Here is a 22,196-nt window from a genome sequence, read left to right as displayed (position 1 = left end):
TAAGAGAAGTAAACACGTGGTTGAAGTATAAAGAGGAGCAACGAAGGAACGATGACCGTTCGCCGTATTAATAGAAAAAAATTATTACTTAGAAAATCGACTTTTTTTTATTTAAATAAAACATTTGGAGATGACCTCCGAGTGTTACGCGTCCACTATCTATTATAAAATCTAATAAATTACGTTTTCGAATCGCTAAAAAAACATACAGTTCATTTTTTAATTTAACGAATTAATTACATAAAATAAAATAATTGTTTAAATTTACATTTATTTTCGTTTGTCTTTTAAAGACAACAATTTAATAATGGTATCTTTGAGGTTTTATTTTGTATTTCACTCAGTTTTGCAATAATAAAAAGAAACGGTTTTTTTTTAAATGGTCATTCGTGTACGCCTCTAACAATTTTAGTATCTAGTTTATTGTACATTCGAACATTTTTTTTCAACGTACAAGTTAAATTATCGAATCGGAATCCATTGTACAAATATTTTACTAAACGAATTCAAAAGTTATTTTTCAAAGTTGTTCACGACTTTGTGATTTTCGCGCGTCTAAGAGAGTTCGAGAGGAGGCGCGTTCGGAAAAAATATGTGGTCTGTGTCTTTACTGCCATCGATGAAGAACGACAGAACGGTCAAATGCAAATAAGACAACTCCTCCTTCATCTTAACGAAATAAGTATAAAAATTGTAGGTGTTCGCTTTCACCAAGTCGGGTTCGTCGGTTTTTCCAGCGGACGAGCCGATTTTGTCGTTCCACTCCACTTCGTAATTTATGTAAGCCCAAGCGCCTTGTTCGGGCGGCCCGCCATTGTATCCGTTGAGGATCGCGTTCACTTGGTCGTCCAGCGAAGCGATGGTTTCTTCGATCGTCGTCGGATCTCCGGTGTTTTCGATCTCGCACAGTCGGTTCAGAACGCTTACCGTGAAAGCATCGTCCGAATAGAGAAAACTCATCATCATCCCGTACAGATATTCCATAAACTCGGAATGCAGAGATCTGACCCGGTCCCGCCGCGAACCGTGCTCTCGCAGCAGGCCGTACAAATGGAACCACACGTAACCGTACAGCTTCACTTTCATGACGGCCAAAAACATCCGATGGTATTCGATGTGCCGGAACGGTCCGGCGATCCACTCTCCGGTCCGGAGCAGGCGTTCGACTTTTTCCCGTTCCGCTCCGAAGGCGCTTCTCGTGTTGGCCCATTCGATCACCACGCCCGGCACGTCCTCGAACACCGCGTCGTCCCAGTCCCACACGCGTTTCAGGTACAAGTTTTGCGGTATGAAAAAATCGCCGTAGTCGTCTATGACGAACTTGTACTTGGCCGCGTAGCGGCACCGGTACCGCTCGACCGCGTCGCTGAAAAAATCGAAAGCGTTTCCTGCCTTGGGGTCGCCGATGTCGCGGTGTCTTCCGTCCGAGTGGTAGTAATCGTTGTGTTCGCACGACGCGATTAATCCGTCCAGGCGACGTTCGGATTCGTCGAACAGGTCGGGTCTTATGAACTTTCTGTTGGCCTTCCAATCGGCGACCGCTACCAGTTTCACGTACAACTCCCACAGCCAGTTATAAATGACGAAATTGCCGTCGAACAGCATGGCCAACATGTGATACACGTAGTTTTTGACGGCCGTCATGTTGGCTTTGGGATGACCGAAATCGTAGAACAGTTTGATTCTGTTCAGGAACGACCTGCCATAAAAGAGCATTCGCCTCAGCAGCACATAACAGGTGCACTGTATTTCTTGCATCTTTCTGTAGTACTTTAACTGCGCGACAACTCTGTCGAACGTCGAACACTCGGCGCTGTCGCTGGACAGCATCGTGATCTCCGCCATGCTGAACTCGGTATGACTATCGTTGATGGTCCGATAAGAATTCAACAAATTAATGAAATTCCTCTTGTAGTACCCGTGCAAATTGTACTCTTCTAGATACGTGACCTAAAAACGATAAACTTTGATTAAATTTTATAAACTGATATCGTTGTTTATTTTGATATCATAATTAAGGAAAAATAAAAGAATAATAATCTCGTAGGAAAATCTTTTATCTATGTCAGTAAAGGCAAGTCGATAATCATCCACTTTTTTTTTAGTTACGACAAAAGCATGAAAAGTTTTTTTTACGAATTACTATTTACACAATGAAAATTCAAATTACTTGTTCTTTTAAAACTTTGTTGTCTTCGTCGTCTTCGATTTCTACTGCTATGGGCATTACGTTCCTCTTAAAGCCTATTATGTTAGCCAAACAATTATTTGGAAAAATACATATAAGAATTGAAGTTAATAAAATTTCAAGTATCATTTTCAAATATTCGATAAAATATAAGCGTAATATATTCAACGTATAAAGAATACCGAAAAAAGGTAATTCCAGCTCGAGTTATACAGCTAAATAGTAAAACCATTCATCGGTATAATTATATTCGTTCAATAATAGAAAAACCTTTGATTTATGACGATTTAAAAAAATGTTGTATTTGTATGACTACTATATACTGAGTCATACGATGTATACTGTTCGATAATTTGTTTAAAAGGTTTTCAGCGTTGTTTGTACACATGTTTTTTGGAAAAATTGAAAATATGATTTTTTGTTTTTGAATGTACACATTACATTACAGTATTTAAAAAATATTTTTCAACAAGAAATTTTAATTTTAAAAATTATTTATGATTTGTGATGTGTTTAAATAAGTGTATTCAAGTACATGTAAGATTCCTCGGACAATGAATACATAACAAAGAGGGGGCCATAAGAGTATCAGATTTAACTTTTACCTATAAAATATATATATAAAGTTATCTCAGATCTATAAATCATAAAAAATGTTTATAAATTTCGATACAATGATTCTTTTTTTTTTGTTTTTAATTTTTTAGCTTCCATGCGAAGTTGAGAAGGTATTAACTTTACCATGTGTTTTTCACTTCAGCTCTCACCGAACCGATTTCTTTCAAAAATACGTCAAAAGATCAAAAATCGTATCTAGTTGGAGACATTACCCTTAAAAATTTGAAAAACTCCCCTCGTTCCCGTTCATGGGGTAAATCTCCAAAAAAATTACAAATTTAAAAATCGATAAATTTTGTCATTTTTTTCACTTTTTTTTCTTAAAACTTCCATAACTTTTTCAAAAATCAACAAATCAACATAATTTTTTTTTATACTAAAACCTTAGATATTTCCCTATCATTTGATATCATTTTTTTTGAAAATCTAACACTTATTCTGCTGACAGGGAAGGATTTAAAATAGTAACTTTTTTTACAAAAACAAACTTTTTCAACTTAACTTTTGAAAATGTTCCGGAAATACTGCGTCCTTTCAACATATATAAAATTAAAGTTTATGTCATGTACTATAAAGTTAAAAAAAAAAAATTTGTCCCAACGACTTATCTTCTATGCGCAAATGGCTACCGTATTAAAAAATATGCTATTTTTGTGTTAAATTCCTTGGTTTTGTATTTTATTTTATTTTAAAATATCTTGTAAGAGTAATACACTGACTTTCATGAATATTATATAATTTAATTGACATAGAATAAAGTCATTCATTTATTCATTTTTCTACTCTATTTGTGTGTGCTACTACTAGACTATAATATTACAAATTTTTTTGTAACATGTTACTATATAAATCATTTCTAAAAAACATGATTGTATTTTCTCTTGAATTAACAATTGATTTTTTCAAATATAATTAAACTTTATAATACGCTCAATGAGTAAATATTTTTAAAACTTTGTTTTGATTGGTTCATTATGTAAAGTAAATCATTAAAATTAATTAAGTTCTAAATATTTCAATTGCAGAATCTTTTTAAACACCAAATGTTATTAGGAAATAATTACTATTATTTCTATTTCAATTATCTATTACGATAAAAATGTAGAAAAATCGAATTTTTCTGATTAATGTACTGAAAATAGTAATTATAAAATTTCCTAATTGCATATTAATCTTAAACATTTCATTTTTTTTTATTAAAACTTTCACTTTATAGGACAAAAAAAAGTGTGTTCAAAATTATTACTTTTAACATATTAAAAATCATTATAAATAATAATTTGAAAACAATTAATTTTAAAAATTGTATAATTTATAATTAAACGGATTACTAATCTGGGTATAATTAAGAAAATAGAAGTTGATGTTGCTTTTGTAATTATCCACCAATTTCTTAGAATTAAACAGTATCTACAGATTTGCATCGAAGCGTTTCTTATGATAGTGATTTTAATCACTGTCAGATTAAATTTATAATGGATCCAACTATGCAACGTTCCTACTATGCCGCGACCCCACTCTGTTGGGTTTTTTTTTATACGTAAATACTCATTTTTTGATAATCAGTAATAATATCAAAACTTATAAGTGATAGAAAAAGTCTAATTTAAGATTTGATATCAGTGTGGAAAGTTGATTTAGAAAAGTATATTTTTGATTCTGATGTAAGTTATTTATTCATAATTAATAAATTATATTACTTTATTATTATTTTTATTTCTCTATAAAAATTACAATATTAAATTGTTAAAGATTAATTTCATACTATATTTAATTTCTATACAAATTATTATCCATAAATTATACTTTTAAATTTAAAAACATTTTTTAAATTAATTTCTTATAATTTTTTTTTAATGTGTTTAAATTAATTCTGATTTGCATAACTTTTTTACATGTGTATGAATAGGTTGACTAAAATAATTAAGTAAATAATAAAGGTTACATTATTATTTACGTAACATAGTATTTTTAAACTAAAAAATATAAAAAAATATTTATGACGGTGATTTTTTATATATGTATTCAATAGTTATTCAGAATATAACACTTGTAATATAAGTAAAAAGAAGACGAAAAAAAATGGAGGTGAGTATTAAATTTTATTTTAATTATTTGATTGAAATCTAAAAGTTTATTTTTTTCTAACAGTGGCAATTAAAATATTTTTGGTTGATAACTTCCTATTTGATATTTAATGAAGGTAAATTTGATAGTATAAATAGTTAAATATGAAGAGTGAATGTGTCAAACGTTCTATGTGCCAAAAAAGTGAAAAATTGTTTTATTTCTGATTAATGTTCTATGTGCCAAAGGCCACAATCTTGTATGTGTTTCTAATGTCAATTAAATTTTTTACTTGTACAAAATTGCATTCATAGATGGTGTTTAATATGTGAGACATGACCATGTTACCATTGTTTTTTGTGTTTTCTGAACAAATATGTTTTTGGCACATAGAACGTTTGACACATTCACTCTTCACATATATATATATAATTAAATACCTTAAAAAAATATACTGCAAATTTCGTGTAACTTTTATAACATTATTAAAATAAATTCTGAGAGTTTCAAGAAAAAAAATTTTATTTGATATTTTTTATGAATTTTAAAGCGTAAACAAATCTGAAACGACATTTGGAATCTTAAAGCTGTAAAATTCTATATAGGATTCATCTAAATATTTAAAATTTTTTTTTTCTTCTCGTGTAGTTATTATGATTTTTTATCGTACAATTTGCTTATAATATTATTGCAATAAAATATTTTGGAATAAATAAATTTTGTAATTGGACATTTACAATTGGACTACACACTTTAACTTTTTTATTTATGCGTAAAAAGTTAACACATATATTATATACGATTTTACAATCGTACGACTCATTAAATACTTTATAAAAATTTTGAGGAAACAATTTTAGCTTCGATGCGAAGCTGAGAAGATATTGGTTTTATTATGTGTTTTTTTTTTGTGTCTGTTACTACTTTCTCTCAGCTCTCACCGAACCGATTTCTTTCAACGATACGTCAAAAGATCACAAATTGTATCTAGTCGAAGACATTACCCTCAAAAATGGAAAAAATTTCCCTCGTTCCCCGTAAATGGAGGAAACCTCCAAAAAAATTACAAATTTAAAAATCGCTAATTTTCGAAATTTTTTCAATTTTTTTTACTAAAAATTGCCGTAACTTTTTTAAAAATGAACATATCAATATAATTTTTTTTTTATAGATGCTTGATGTCTTTACCTATTATTTGGTATATATTTTTTATATATTTGGCCCTTTACCTGCCCACAGGGGGGGGTTTAAAATGACAACTTTTTCAACTTGACTTTTAAAAATGTTCCGTAAGGTCTGACACTTTTATATATATCTTAAATTAAAGATAATGTAATGTACTTTATTATGGGAAAAAAAAATTGACCTCTGGACTTGTCTTCGTGGTGAAAATTGCTACCGAATGCCAATTTTGTGTAAAAATTCTCGATTTTATATTTTACATTTTTAACTTTATAATGCTATAACTTATTGAAAAAAGTATGGATCAACACAATTTTTTTATGAGAAATAATATTTTTTAATAATCTCTTTTTCATTCGACTTTATCTTAATCAGGATATTTATAATGAACTAGCAGATCATGTAACTTTTGGAATAATACACCAATTTTTTAAAATTAAACACTATCTAAAGATTTGCATCGAAGCGTTTATTTTTTATAGTGATTTTAATCACTGTCAGATATCATTATACTTGATCCAACTATGCCACGTCACTACTGTGCCGCGATCCCTCTGTGCTGGGTTCTTTTTAAGTCTAGAAATATAATTATGAAGCTTTAAATAGCTTAAATTGCCATTTTTTTTAGTCGACGGAAGCGACGTACGGATGCTGAGTCGGTAACACTTTTGTCTTACGCGCTTAGGGTACAAAGTTTCAATCCGTGTATGGCAAGGAATTTTTGCATGTTTTTCTTAATTTTTTAAAGTTAGAATAAATGTTCAACTCCTTTGATTTTTATCTCATTTAGATTCAATAACTTCAATAAAGATCAACGATCCCATCACTATAGTCGCCCCTCATGAGAAAAAATTTCTTATTCATATTAAAATTATTTTACTATATTTTAGGTTTTAGTTTTGATGTAAGCTGAGAAGGTATTTTTATGTGACTATCATTTATTTTCTTTGCTCTAACTTTACCTAATTTTTTCAACGATATGTCAAATGATTTCAATTCATATCTAGTTGATGATATTATCCTCAAAAATTGAAAAAAATTCTAATTTATTAATTAAACATTTACGTATCCAATGTTCTCTATACAGACAATTAAAATCATTCATTTCTAATATTTTCAAAGTATTTATTGACTAATCAGTTCCATATGGTAGGTTTCAATTACAAAAATAAATCATTTTACTTTGTAATTTAATATTTTTTTTACTCTATTTGTGTGTGCTACTACTAGACTATAATATTCCAAATTTTTTGGTAACAGGTTATTATATAAATCAATTCTAATAAAAATGATTGTTAGTTTCTCTTGAATTAACAATGGATTTTTAGATCTTTTTAACAATTTTTTGTTTTTATTAGATTTTTAGTTTAAACACCCAAAGTTATCTATTACGATATAAATGCAAAGAAGTTTTCTTGATAAATTTACTATGAATAGTAATTATATAATTTCCTGACTGCATATTAAGTTTAACGATACATTTTTTTAATTCTCATACAATTTCCTAATTAATGATGTCAATTTCAAACTTGCAATTTGAGTTAAAAGTTATGGTAATATATTAAATTTCTTTTTATTATAAACATTCACAAAAATCAAAAAGTCTAATTGCACATTTGAAAACATCGCAAAAAGTTGATTTAGAAAAGTATATTTTTGTTTCTGATGAAAGTTCTTTGTAGCCCAGTGTATAAAATCTATACATTTTTATAAGTAACAAACATTTTTTACTGAAAAGTATTGCATCAAGCCCTTTAAATTTTTATACATGTTAAAAGTAAAGAAATATACTTTAAATAATTGAATATGTGTATTTGAAAAAGGAACGATGAGTAAAGCTGCTACAGTCGGTGACATTAAAACATTAAAATTAGCTTATGAGAGTGGATGTGGTTGGGATGAAAATACGACTACTGAAGCTGCAGCAAATGGACATTTAGAATGTTTAAAATATGCTCATGAAAATGACTGTAGATGGGATAAAACAACAACACAAGCTGCTGCTGCAAATGGACATTTAGAATGTTTAAAATATGCTCACGAGAATGACTGTAGATGNAATTAAACTATTTATCTATGAATTAGATATTTTTTGGTGATCCAAAATTTCATACAGCAAAAATTAATACATTATATATTCGTTTAGGGATTGAACATAGATATTCGAGGGAAGAAAAAATATGTGTATTTGAAAAAGGAACGATGAGTAAAGCTGCTACAGTCGGTGACATTAAAACATTAAAATTAGCTTATGAGAGTGGATGTGGTTGGGATGAAAATACGACTACTGAAGCTGCAGCAAATGGACATTTAGAATGTTTAAAATATGCTCATGAAAATGACTGTAGATGGGATAAAACAACAACACAAGCTGCTGCTGCAAATGGACATTTAGAATGTTTAAAATATGCACATGAAAATGCATGTCAATGGAATGAGAAAACGACACAGGCTGCTGCTGCAAATGGACATTTAGAATGTTTAAAATATGCTCATGAAAATGACTGTAGATGGGATAAAACAACAACACAAGCTGCTGCTGAAAATGGACATTTAGAATGTTTAAAATATGCTCATGAAAATGACTGTAGATGGGATAAAACAACAACACAAGCTGCTGCTGAAAATGGACATTTAGAATGTTTAAAATATGCTCATGAAAATGACTGTAGATGGGATAAAACAACAACACAAGCTGCTGCTGCAAATGGACATTTAGAATGTTTAAAATATGCTCACGAAAATGACTGTAGATGGGATAAAAAAACAACAAAAGCTGCTGCTGCCAATGGACATTTAGAATGTTTAAAATATGCTCATGAAAATAATTGCGTGTGGGATAAAAGTACGACTACAGCTGCTGCGGAAGGCGGCCATTTAGACTGTTTGATATATGCTCACCAATATGGATGTTCGTGGGACGAAGGGACAACTAGTGCTGCTGCTTTTGAAGGTAATCTAGAAATATTAAAATACGCTTACGAAAACAGGTGCCCATGGGACGAAGAAACGACTTTAAATGCTGCTTCAGGAGGTAATTTTGTATGTTTGAAATATGCATACGAAAATGGATGCGAATTGCATGAAACAATAACGGAATTAGCTGCATCCAAGGGTGATTTACATATGTTAAAATATGCATATGAAAACGGAAATGATTGGGCTGAAGGAACAATAGTTTCAGCTGTTCAGAACGGTAATTTAGATTGCTTAATTTATGCCCACCAAAATGGATGTCCGTGGAATGAATATACTATTGGTGTTGCTGCTTTTGAAGGTAATCTAGAAATATTGAAATACGTTCATGAAAACGGATGCAAATGGGATGAAGGGACAACTAAAGAGGCTGCTGAAGGAGGTCATTTAGACTGTTTAATATATGCTCATAAAAACGGATGCGAATGGGATGAAGGAACAACTAAAGAGGCTGCTAAAGGCGGCCATTTAGATTGCTTAATGTATGCTCACGAAAACGGATGCGAATGGGATGAAGGGACAACTAAAGAGGCTGCAAGAGGAGGTCATTTAGACTGTTTAATATATGCTCATAAAAACGGATGCGAATGGGATGAAGGAACAACTAAAGAGGCTGCTAAAGGCGGCCATTTAGATTGCTTAATGTATGCTCACGAAAACGGATGCGAATGGGATGAAGGGACAACTAAAGAGGCTGCAAGAGGAGGTCATTTAGACTGTTTAATATATGCTCATAAAAACGGATGCGAATGGGATGAAGGAACAACTAAAAAGGCTGCTAAAGGCGGCCATTTAGATTGCTTAATGTATGCTCATAAAAACGGATGCGAATGGGATGAAGGAACAACTAAAGAGGCTGCTAAAGGCGGCCATTTAGATTGCTTAATGTATGCTCACGAAAACGGATGCGAATGGGATGAAGGGACAACTAAAGAGGCTGCTGAAGGAGGTCATTTAGACTGTTTAATATATGCTCATAAAAACGGATGCGAATGGGATGAAGGGACAACTAAAGAGGCTGCTAAAGGAGGCCATTTAGACTGTTTAATATATGCTCATAAAAACGGATGCGAATGGGATGAAGGGACAACTAAAGAGGCTGCAAGAGGAGGCTATTTAGACTGTTTAACATATGCACACGAAAATGGATGCGAATGGGACGAAATGATAACGAACCTAGCTGCTCTTAATGGTGATTTAAAAATGTTAAAATACGCTCATGAAAACGGATGTAATTGGGCTGAACGTACAATAGCTGTAGCTGCCTTATGCGGGCATTTAGACTGCTTAACATATGCTCATCAAAATGGATGCAAGTGGGACGATTGCACGACTATATACGCTGCACAAGGCGGTCATTTAGACTGCTTAAAATATGCTCATGAAAATGGATGTAAATGGAATGAAATGACAACAGCGGTAGCTGCTCGTAACGGCAGTTTGGAATGTTTAAAATATGCTCATGAAAATGGATCTAATTGGGCCGAAGGTACAATAATGATATCTGTTTCATACGGCTATTTAGACTGCTTAAAATATGCTTATGAAAACGGATGTAAGTGGGATGAAGGAACGACGAGAGTTGCTGCAGAAGGCGGATATTTGGACTGCTTAAAATATGCTCATGAAAATAAATGTCCATGGGATGTAAACACAACAAAAGCGGCTGCAGATTATAGTAATTTAGAATGTTTAATATATGCACATGAAAATGGATGCGAATGGAATGAAGCGATAACGAAACGAGCTGCTCTTAATGGTGATTTAAAAATCTTTAAATATGCCCACGAAAATGGACATCCTATAGACGAAGACACATATAGAGTTGTCGTTTTAAAAGGTAAGTTAGAAATATTGGAATATGTTCACGAAAACGGATATAAATGGGATAAAAAAACAACAATGTTATTAGCTGCTAACGGGCATTTAGAATGTTTAAAATACGCTCATGAAAAAGGTTACGAATGGGACGAAAGTACAATAGTTATAGCAGCTTTGCATGGTAAATTAAATTGCCTAAAATTTGCCTGCAAACACGGATGTATTTGGGTCGAAGGTACGACGAGAGCGGCCGCTTCGAATGGACATTTAGACTGTCTAAAATATGCCTCTAACAATGGTTGTGGATGGGATGAAGGAACCACGAGAGAAGCTGCGGCAAGTGGTTCCATTGGTTGTTTGATATTTGCTCGTGAAAACGGTTGTGAATGGAGTGATGGTACAAGAGGTACAGCCATGCTGCATGATCATTTATATTGCTTTAAATATGCTCAAGAAAATGGTTGTCCTAATTAGTTTTTATTGTAATTATTATTATTATTATTTTTTTTATTCATTCATATGTAATCTACATTTTATTTTAAATAAATTGTTTTAATATCATTGATGGTAAAAAAAATAAATATGTTTATTTTTGTACTAATTTTTGATAATCTATGATAAATTGGCACCGCGTGCATGTAAAATTAATGTGTATATAAAATACTTTTTGATGAAAATACTGATCCTAATGAAATCTATATCCCCTATCTACAGGGATATAAAATTTCCTATTTAAAGGTATAAATTCTTAACTTGCATGTTAAGCTAAAATTGTGTTTTAAGTTCAACATTTTTAAATTATAATCTTTCATAAATATCAACTTAAAAGATCAAAAAATAAGTTGAAAATGTCATTTTTAATTGAAATTTTGCAGGAATTATTTTTCTCATATATTGGTCAAGTGAGAGCTGAGAAAAATTATTGACAAACACAAAAATAAGCCATATAGTATTATATATTAATATGATTAAGACAGTCCTTCTCACAAGGAGACTATTAATGAATATTATCAATATTATTTATTATTATTCATTTTTATATTTTATTTTTTTTTTTTTTTAGTGTTTTTTCCACGTCATAAAAGAAATACAAAAAAAAACCCAGCACAGGGGGGTTGCGGCACAGTTGTGACGTGGTATAGTTGGATCAAGTATAATGATATCTGACAGTGATTAAAATCACTATCAAAAATAAACGCTTCGATGCAAATCTTTAGATAGTGTTTAATTTAAAAAAAATTGGTGTTTTATTCCAAAAGCTACTTGATCTGCTGGTTCCTTATTAATATCTCGATAAAGATAAAGTATGTCAAATGAAAAAGGGTTTATAAAAAAATTCTATTTCTCATAAAAAAATTGTGTGAATCTATAAACTTTTCAATGAGTTATAGCATTATAAAGTTTAATAATATATAAATAATAAAATCGTCCAGAGGTCAAATTTTTTTTTTCAAATTAAAGTGCATTACATTAGCTTTAATTTAAGATATATATAAAAGTGTCAGACCTTCCGGAACATTTTCAAAAGTTAAGTTGAAAAAGTTAATTTTTTGTGAAAAAGTTGTCATTTTAAATCCCCCCCTGTGGGCAGATAAAGTGTCAGATTTACAAAAAAAATATACCAAATGATAAGTAAAGACATCAAACATCTATATAAAAAAGAATTATATTGATATGTTCATTTTTGAAAAAGTTACGGCAGTTTTTAGTAAAAAAAATTGAAAAAATTTCTAAAATTAGCGATTTTTAAATTTGTAATTTTTTTGGAGGTTTCCCCCATTTACGGGGAACGAGGGAAATTTTTTCAATTTTGAAGGGTAATGTCTTCGACTAGATACAATTTGTGATCTTTTGATGTATCGTTGAAAGAAATCCGTTCGGTGAGAGCTGAGAAAAAGTGGTAACAGACAAAAAAAAAAAAAACACATCATAGTAAAATAATACCTTCTCAGCTTCGCATCGAAGCTAAAAAACCCAGCACAGGGGGGTCGCGGCACAGTTGTGACGTGGTATAGTTGGATCAAGTATCTGTGATTAAAATCACATAACAATATAAATTATTTTGATATAGATGCTTGATGTCTTTACTTATTAATTTTTTATTTTTGTTAATTTTTTGTGAAAAAGTTATCATTTTAAATCCCCCCCTGTGGGCAGGTTAAATGTCAGATTTACAAAAAAAATATACCAAATGATAAGTAAAGACATCAACCATCTATATAAAAAAAATTATATTGATATGTTCATTTTTGAAAAAGTTAGAGCATTATTAAGTTAAAAATATAAAAAAAAATATTTTACAAAAATCGTAATTTTTTATAACCATGATGTCAACTTTCACCACGAAGACAAGTCCAGAGGTCAAATTTTTTTTTTTCAAATTAAAGTATATTACATTAGCTTTAATTTAAGATATATATAAAAGTGTCAGACTTTCTGGAACACTTTCAAAAGTTAAGTTGAAAAAGTTCTACTTTCTATATGCATTTTTTATATTTGAAGCCCCCCCATATATAGGGAAATAGTCTGATTTAAAAAAAAAGTATATCCAATGAAAGATGTATATAAATACTACTTCTAATGAAAAAATTGTATTGATCCATACATTTTTCAAAAAGTTATAGCATAATAAAGTTAAAAATGTAAAATACAAAATTGAAAATTTTCACACAAAAATGGCATTCGGTAGCCATTTTCACCATGAAGATAAAATAAAGTCCGAAATATTTTTTCCATGATAAAGTATATTACATTAGCTTTAATTTAAGATATTTATAAAAGTGTCAGACTTTCCGGAACATTTTCAAAAGTCAAGTTGAAAAAGTTAATTTTTTATGAAATGTTGTCATTTTTAATCCCCCCTTTTGGGTAGGTAAAGGGTCAGATTTATAAAAAACATATACCAAATGATAGTTAATCATATCATGCATCTATATAAATTAAAATTATATTGATTTAATTATTTTTAAAAAAGTTATGGCAATTTTAAGTAAAAAAATTGAATAAATTTCGAAAATTAGCGATTATTAAATTTGTAATTTTTTTGGAGGTTTCCCCCATTTACGGGGAACGAGGGAAATTTTTTCAATTTTTGAGGAAAATGTCCTCGACTAGATACGATTTGTGATCTTTTGACGTATCATTGAAAGAAATCGATTTGGTGAGAGCTGAGAAAAAGTGGTAACGGACAAAAAAAAACACATCATAGTAAAACCAATACCTTCTCAGCTTCGCATCGAAGCTAAAATACACGAGTTCATTGAAGATAAGCACGGCGGGTATACCTCCCAAGTAAGCGATTGTTTTTAAACAGTTTGACTTAGCTTGCAAAAAAAAAATTTAATAAAAAAATTCGCCACATGTGCTTTTGGCACGGCGCACTAGAAAAAATACTCTTGCCCAAAACATTAAAAAAAAAAATTTATACATTACCAGCCCTAAAGACACCGGAGGTAGGTTTAGCCGACGCCAATAAACGAAAAAAGAATTACATTAAAAATTATAGTAGGGGTTAACTAATTTTACTACTCAGTGACGGAAATTATTAAGAAAAATGCGAAACATAAGGCGACAATGTAGTTGGTGAGAAGTGCAAATGATGTTCATGATAGGAAAGGAGCGGGGTGAATGCGCACAAATGCTGTCCATGAACCGGTCCAAAGTAGTACACAGCTGACTATCTAGCACGCGCACAAACAAATACAACACCTTATCATGATTATTTAACTGTTAAAGCCGTCGAAGCACGCATTTGGCTCAATCAAGATAATTTAGAACATACACACATATACAGAGTGATTTTTTTATCATAACCCACTCAATTACTTACAGAATAATAATAATAATAATTTATAATTTTTTTTTTATTACTATCTTTAGTTACACATTATTCTTGAATTATTAACTATGTAATACTTTTTAAGTTCATCCCTTATGCCTGGTAAGGGTGTCAACTTTGTTTTTTTAAATGGTAACACATATTTTTAATTTAATAAAATGTTTGAGTTTTTAATTCAATAGTAAATGGCATTTGAATTTTTAATAAAACTTAATTTGTTTATTAGATATAAACATTTAAAGTTTCAAATTTTTGAGTTAATATATAGGTATAATACACAAGGGATTACAAATACAGGTAGCTAAATGGTTTTTTATGATATTGCTATCACAGTCACGGATTGTTTATTATCAATTATGACTACCAATAGATATACTTTTTGTATTGTCAGTTAGTGTATTTATAAACTCANCTGTATATATATATATATATATATACTTATATTTTTTTTGTGATTCAAGAGTACAATAAATATGTTTTATATTATATTTTTAACAATGGGTACAAAACCTATTTAATTAATTGTTTTATGTTTAAAATATTTTTACATTAATTAATAAATTTAATTTTTTATTATTTGAATTTATTTGAATAAATATAACTATTTTAATATAACTAAAGATAATAAAAAAAAAAAATGTTATCTAAATAACATTTTATACTTTTTTTTTTTTAATCAATTTTTACAATATAGAACTATATTTAAAATGTGTTTTATGTTATTTTTAGCAATTACAAAAAATATTTTAAAAATTAATTTTTTTATTAAAATTTTTTTTAAGATTTTAAGCTAGCCATTTTATAGATAGGATTTAAAGAAAAATTTTTGATACCAAAAACTCTTATTTTACTTCAGTAGTTACGTTTATACAGCATTTTAAAGTTTGTTAAATTTTGATTTTTTTTTACAATTTTCCTATTGTATCAAATGTTAGTCCATATTATGTAAAGTACAGAAATAAACACTTATTACATTATTTACTGGTAACAATACGCGATTTCTTTTCCATTGATAATAATAACGTTTAACGCGCTTTATATAGAAATCACAGAGATAATGAGAAATCTTTAATCTTTATTAAAAAAGTTAGAAACAATATCGTATGTCAACTACGAGTGTTCCGTGGTTGACCAAGTTAAAAGTGATAACAATTATTAATTTGCGTGATTCTATCATTGTAATCATATTATTATAGGATATTCCTTGTTAGGAGATTTGATAATAAATGCACTTATTCACTATTATTCACGTTTCAATTTATGATATATGAACTTATTTAATTAAAATTCAACTATCGTTTATTTTCTTTGCTCTAATTTGACGTATTTTTTTCAACAATACGTCAAATGATTACAATTAGTTGAAGATATTACCTCAAAAATTGAAAAAAAATTCTAATTTATCAATTAAACAGTTACTTATCCCATGTTCTCCAAACAGACAATTAAAATCATTCATTTCTAATGTTTTCAAAGTATTTATTGTTGAATCAAGTTTGATATGATAGGTTTCAACAACAAAATTAAATAATATTACTTTGTAATTTAATAATTTTTTTACTCTATTTGTGTGTGCTACTACTAAACTAAAATATTTTAAATTTTTTGGTAACATATTGCCATATAAATCATTTCTAAAAAAAATGATTGTAAGTTTCACTTGAATTAATAATGGATTTTTACAATTATAATCAAATTTTTTAATACGCTCAATTGAATAATTTTTTTTAACAACCTTTCATTAATTGGTTTTTTAGTTAAAGTAAATCATTAAAATTAATTAACTTCTGAATATTTCAATTGTAAAATTTTTTTAAACACCAAAAGTTACTAGGAAATAATTATTATTATTTCTATTTCAGTTAAATATTACGTTAAATATGCAAAAAAATATTGAGCTCTGATAAATTTCCTGTAAATAGTAATTATAAAACTTTCTGAGTGCATATTAATCTTAACGATACAATTTTTTTAATTTTCATAAAATTTTCTATTTAATTATATTTAATTTTTTTTTTATTATAAACTTTCACTCAAATCAACTTTAAAGTATTATAAAAATAGGTTAAACATGTCATTTTCCTTATTTTTTACATATTAATAATCAAAATCATTATTAATTTAAAACAATGTTTTTCATATGTAAATACTTATTTTTTAATAATAAGTAATAATTATAAAACATAGAAGTGATAAAAAAAGTCTAATTGCACATTTAAAACATTGCAAAAAGTTGATTTAGAAAAGTATATTAGTGTTTCTGTTTAAAGTTCCTTGTAGTCTAGTGTATACAGATTATAACTTTGTTATAAGTAATAAACATTTTTTACTAAAAAGTATTCCATCAAGCCCTTTAAATTTTTATACGCGTTAAAAGTATATAAATATACAGATACTTTATTATTTTTATAATATTTCCATAAAAATTACAATATTACATTATTGAATATAAATTTAATACTAAATTTAATTACTATTTATTCATATATTATAATTATAAATCGGGATAAAATTAAGGGAATAAGAGTTATGGTTGCTTTTTAAATAATCTACCAATCTCTTAAAATTAAACACTATCTACAGATTTGCATCGAAGCGTTTCTTATGATAGTGATTTTAATCACTGTCAGATATCATCTATACTTGTCCAAACTATACCACGACACCACTGTGCTACCGTTTGTTTATTGTATAAAAATATATTTTACTAGAATGTATTAAATTTAATGTAGTTTCTTCACTAATAACTTTGGCCAATTTCTTTAATAATCATATTTATATATTTTAATCCTAGAGAAAATTTTACTGTTACTATTTTTCCTAATTTAATTGAATTTAAAACAATAATAAATTATTGTTTTAACTTGTTATTGAAATTATAACATTAACCTAAATGCACCGTATTATATATGTGTTGACATATGTGCTTTCTAAAGCATACTATATTTTTAAACTTTGATCAGTAAAAATAATAGTTTCGAAAATTTTTATTATTTTGAGTAATACATTTTAATCATACGACAATGTAAAAATGTAAAGGTATTTATTTTTATACAATAAATTTTAATTAATGAAACCAATTTATTTACATACAACAACTATAACTTTTTTTTTAAGAAAAAGACACAAAATTGTGTACATATATCTTATTGATTACTTTGCATTCAATTATATTAAAATTTTATTCTATTGTGCTCATTATAATGGTTGTGGATGGGATAAAGGCACAAAAAGGGAATCCGCTGCGAAAGGTTCCATTAACTGTTTGATATTTTTTGTGAAAACGGTTGTGAATAGAATGAAGGTACAGAAGTACAGCCTATCGGCATGGTCATTTAGAATGCTTAATTTATGCTCTTAATTAGTTTTCTGTTGCCTTTATTATTATTTTTATATTCATTTATGTTGACTATTTATATTTTATTAATTTTATATTAAGTCTATAAATAAATAGACTTTATTTACGTTGTTTTAATTTGATGAAACACATAATAATCATTATGGGTACCTTTCAACTAAACAAAAAAATATTTAGTGTTTTAAAATAAATACAATTTTAATTAAAAACAATATAAAAAATATTTAACTCGGCATAAAATGTTACTAATAAATCGCGAATATGTATTTTTTATGGTAAAAGAAATTTATTTATTTATATGTCTTTTTTTTCTCTAATTAAATTTAGTTAATAATTTTAAGAAAATTAATATATAAGACTTTTATAATTCAATCCCAGACAAAATTTTACTATTACCTTTTTCCTTATTTATTTGAAATTTTAAAAAACTATAAACTATTGTTTTAGATGGTTATTAAAATTTTAATGTTAACCTAACTGTGTTGAAACACGAGTTTTCTAAAGCATACTGTATTTTTTATTTTTTGTCAACAGAAATAATAATAGTATTGAAAAATGTTTTTCTTTTGAATAATATATTTTCGACATATGACATCAAAGAGTAGATCATATTTTTGCATCTATAATTGTTACAATTCTTATAATCGAGTAAAAATAAATTTTAATCAATAAAACCACCAATTTAATAAAATTAAATAGACATAAATTTATTTATTTTTTTAAGAAAGCATAAATTAAATTTGTACTTACCTCGTGTTAGTTTGTACATACTTTCGGGATCTAGGTAAGAAATTAATATTTCAATACTTGCCTCAAAATGATTAATAGTAGTCACAGTCCGCTAGAATGCCGTTGTCTAGAATTAGTAACACTCCGATAACTCCGATAACTCCGATAACTATTGTAAATCGTTCTCAAATAATCAGCAATACAAAAGACAAACAAAAAACCACTACTGCCGAGTCCGATGACGATAAAATTGTTCTACCTGGTTTTATATACAATTCTCAAGAAAAAAAAACACTAAAAATTAATTTTTGAGCCATCCCAAGCTATTTGAAAATTTTTAACTTAAAAAAAAAATAAAATAATAATGAAAACTATTTTATGTATACGTTCTTATATTTTTTTATCAATAAGTCAAGCTATATTATATAAATCATTTTTAACATTTCTAATTTTACTTACTAAAGAATTAAAAAATTATATAAAAGTTGAATTGCTTTTTTTTAAAGTGTGTTTGCTGCAATCATGGTAAATCTTCCGATGCTCAGAAACTACTTGTAAGAGAAACTGAAGTTTATCCTCATTATGGGTAATTTTGCGATTAAGGTCTTGGATCAATGAAACTCCTCTTTCTGCCACGTCATTGGTAACTCGAAGATTCTTAAAAACTTCCTCTGCTTTTAAGTAGCTTTTAGACTTGGTCCAGTTTACCACGTCATTTTTCAAAAATTCATCGACACCAAATTCTGTGAAAATTTTTATTGTATTTTTGTTAGCTAAATCATGAAGCTGTAAATTTTCTACATCGTGTTGGTCAATTTTCGGTCTTACATTGCGAACTTCTGGAGAGGGGTTATTATTTATGGCGTAAATTATCTTACATTTGGTTCAACAGGGACATTTTTGTCGAACAGACAAAGACCAACTAACTCATCTGACAAATACCAAAAATAACCCATCATTTTTTTTATAGTGGCTTTTGAAATATGTGGATTATCATATTTTATTAAGGTCTTTATCAGTTGCAAGTCATTATTTGGAGCACATGCCGCCAAAGTTGCAGTGAACCAATTTTTTAAATGGACGGTTACAATGAAAACACATATTTCCTCGAGGCCCCTTTTTTCTTTGGTACTTAGATGAAATTGTCCACTAAACATATATATTTTTAAACAGTAAATTACTTTTGACATCCAACGTGAATGACTAGTAGCACCTGGAGTCATAAATTTTATTCCTCTGGTGGGTTCTTCACCAAGAAATATAACTGATAATTCCAGCATCTCACGATAATCATCTCTTACTTGTTTTATTTTAAGCATTTCTTGGCAAAAATTAACTAGTTCATGTCGTATATTCTCTGTAATCCTTTGAATAATAGCCGAGTTTGCTATAACGTATGCAGAATGATCAATTTTAGACCAAGAAGATCGAAATCGTACAAACATTCGGTTATCAGGGCCTGTTGTCGCTGAAGGTAACACTGCTTGAAATGCTGCTCCAATGACTAATTCAAAAATATGATATCTGCATGCAAGCCAAAATAAGTTTTTTCCAAGTTTACGTTCTAATAGTACACATGACCCATTGTTTTTACCAGTATTCGAAAATGTTGTATCAAAACACATTGCAACGATATTTTTGTATAAATTCCATTCTTTTTCACTCAAACAATCGAAAACGGTTTGTGCCTGCATTTCTCCTGTTGAACAAGATAATTTTTTAATACTCAGTAATTTAATTTCATCTCCACCTGACACCAATACTGGGAGACAGTCCACATATTGTAAATGAGTGAGGTCCAACATCAGTTTTCCATCCCAGTGAACTGTTAATTTGCTGTTTATTGTAAATGATTCTTTAATAAAACTAGCCATTTCTTGCCTTAATTTCTTACGATGTAGTTTTATCGTACTTTGACTACATGCAAACGTATCAATATTCTCTCCAAGACTTTTTAGTGTAGCTCCAATGATAAAGGTGGCTTGCCGATCACTGACCTTAGTTCTATCTAGCACAGCTGATAATTCTGATGTGATCAAAGGTTTCAATTTCTTTTTACTTTTTGAACTTTTTTTGATTTTTTTTCATTGACAATAAAATCATCGTCGGAATTAGTATTATCACTAGAATGGTTTTCTTCTGTACTTAATGATGTAAAATCATAAAAATTACTCAAATTTTGATTAGTAACTTTTTCTTTATAGAGTTGTTGTTTTTCTTTTCGTTTATCTTTACGATTCTCTTTTTGCGTGGTAAAAACGTCCACTGTAGACATAAAACCTCTTCTCCCTGGCATCCGTTGTGCCAGTAAAAACTGTCTATCTTCATCAATTTTAATTTTTTTTAAAGCATCAGCATCAGCGATATCGAAGAGATTGGTCAATTTTATATGAAACCCACATTCGTGTTGTCGGTGAAGCTCTGTTTTTCTATTTTTATGTTTGAAAAGATTTAGCCATTGATTATAAAGTTTTTTAAACTTATTTATAGCATTATCTTTTCGAGTTGTCGGTATTCTTGCTTTATTCCAAACAAATGTAACTTCTTCGATCACTTTATTGCATGCATATTTAAACAAATTTTTTTCAATACGATAAATATGAAAGAAAAACCGTAATACTTCACCATTAGACGGCAAACGATTACTTGGTACAGTTGAAATAGGCTGACCAATTAAATAAATATAAGTATTACTTCGCGTTGTCATTTTTAATTTACTGAATAAATATATGTATAATTAAATTAGCACTGATTCACATTTAAAGCACACTGACAATTAACAATTAGAGTGACACGAACATCAAAACAGCGCACTGTCAACTAAAATATAATTCTACAATGATAATAGACGTACATCAACCTTTAATATATAGTCATAGTATAATAAGTTATACACTGTACAATACATAGGAATAACCCTGTCAGAAGTGTAGATAAAATGTTTTATTTATTGATATAGTAATAATACAGTCGTATAAGAAAATATTACAATTGCGATAATACTAATATTTATAAGTATAGTATAGGAAAAATACCGTAGGTTATTCTGTACAATAAAAACTTTAAATTGCTTGGGATGGCTCAAAAATAATTTTTTTTCATAAGTATAAATGTGGAAACTATTTTTAAACTCTAGAAAACAAATTTAGATAGTAGGAGGACAAAATTTTTTTATGTAATTTTTTTAGACCACCCTAATATATATATATTATATATTTTATACAAATTTATAAAAAAATTCACTAAAAACCCACAAGTCAAGTTTCTCCGCGTGACCAGTTTCGGAGCGTCGATCATCAATAAAGAAACATCAATCCAACCCAACCAAACTATCAATACATCATGTTTATGATGATGAATGTCTTATTACTGTAAGTTTTATTTTGTAATTTAATTTATTTAAAAAAAAAAAAAAAAAA

The 22,196-nt window shown here is 28.7% G+C and overlaps 2 protein-coding genes across 17 annotated transcripts in view; one reads left to right on the top strand and one right to left on the bottom strand.

Moving 5' to 3' along the window:
* Window positions 1-101: 101 nt before the first annotated feature.
* LOC126897743 (uncharacterized) lies at window positions 102-14,519 on the bottom strand. 2 transcript variants are annotated; one of them, XM_050671592.1, is made up of 3 exons: window positions 14,285-14,519; window positions 2,171-2,244; window positions 102-1,950 (listed from the first exon to the last, which is right to left on the bottom strand). In XM_050671592.1, exons 2-3 carry the CDS (start codon window positions 2,225-2,227, stop codon window positions 556-558), a joined length of 1,452 nt encoding a protein of 483 aa, XP_050527549.1. In that variant the 5' UTR covers window positions 2,228-2,244; window positions 14,285-14,519; the 3' UTR covers window positions 102-555. The 2 variants fall into 2 exon arrangements, with proteins under 2 accessions (XP_050527549.1, XP_050527548.1); XM_050671591.1 differs by lacking the exon at window positions 14,285-14,519 and having other exon boundaries at window positions 2,171-2,447.
* Window positions 4,809-22,196, top strand: part of LOC126897735 (uncharacterized) — a 133,213-nt gene continuing 115,825 nt past the window's right edge. For 2 of the 15 annotated variants that reach the window (XM_050671566.1, XM_050671564.1), the window contains exons 1-3: window positions 4,844-4,894; window positions 4,958-5,009; window positions 8,202-11,006. In XM_050671566.1, the coding sequence (XP_050527523.1) occupies window positions 4,889-4,894; window positions 4,958-5,009; window positions 8,202-11,006 (2,863 nt within the window). In that variant the 5' untranslated portion in view covers window positions 4,844-4,888. Of the gene's footprint in view, window positions 4,895-4,957; window positions 5,010-8,201; window positions 11,007-22,196 lie in introns of all 15 variants that reach the window. The other 13 variants (XM_050671582.1, XM_050671581.1, XM_050671580.1 and 10 more) reach the window with 13 other exon arrangements.

The sequence above is a fragment of the Daktulosphaira vitifoliae genome, unplaced genomic scaffold (assembly GCF_025091365.1).
Source record: "Daktulosphaira vitifoliae isolate Bord-2020 unplaced genomic scaffold, ASM2509136v1 Scaffold_2, whole genome shotgun sequence".
In the NCBI taxonomy this organism is placed as follows: Eukaryota; Metazoa; Arthropoda; class Insecta; order Hemiptera; family Phylloxeridae; genus Daktulosphaira; species Daktulosphaira vitifoliae.
The sequence above is the reverse complement of the archived record's forward strand: the minus strand, read 5'-3'. Positions and strand labels throughout refer to the sequence as shown.

Bases quoted from the DNA above. Each gene is read 5' to 3' on its own strand.
- LOC126897743 (XM_050671591.1), bottom strand. From the start codon at position 2,317: ATGATACTTGAAATTTTATTAACTTCAATTCTTATATGTATTTTTCCA. The intron at 1,951-2,170 runs GTAATTTGAATT...TATCGTTTTTAG, and splicing joins ACAAAGTTTTAAAAGAACAA to GTCACGTATCTAGAAGAGTA.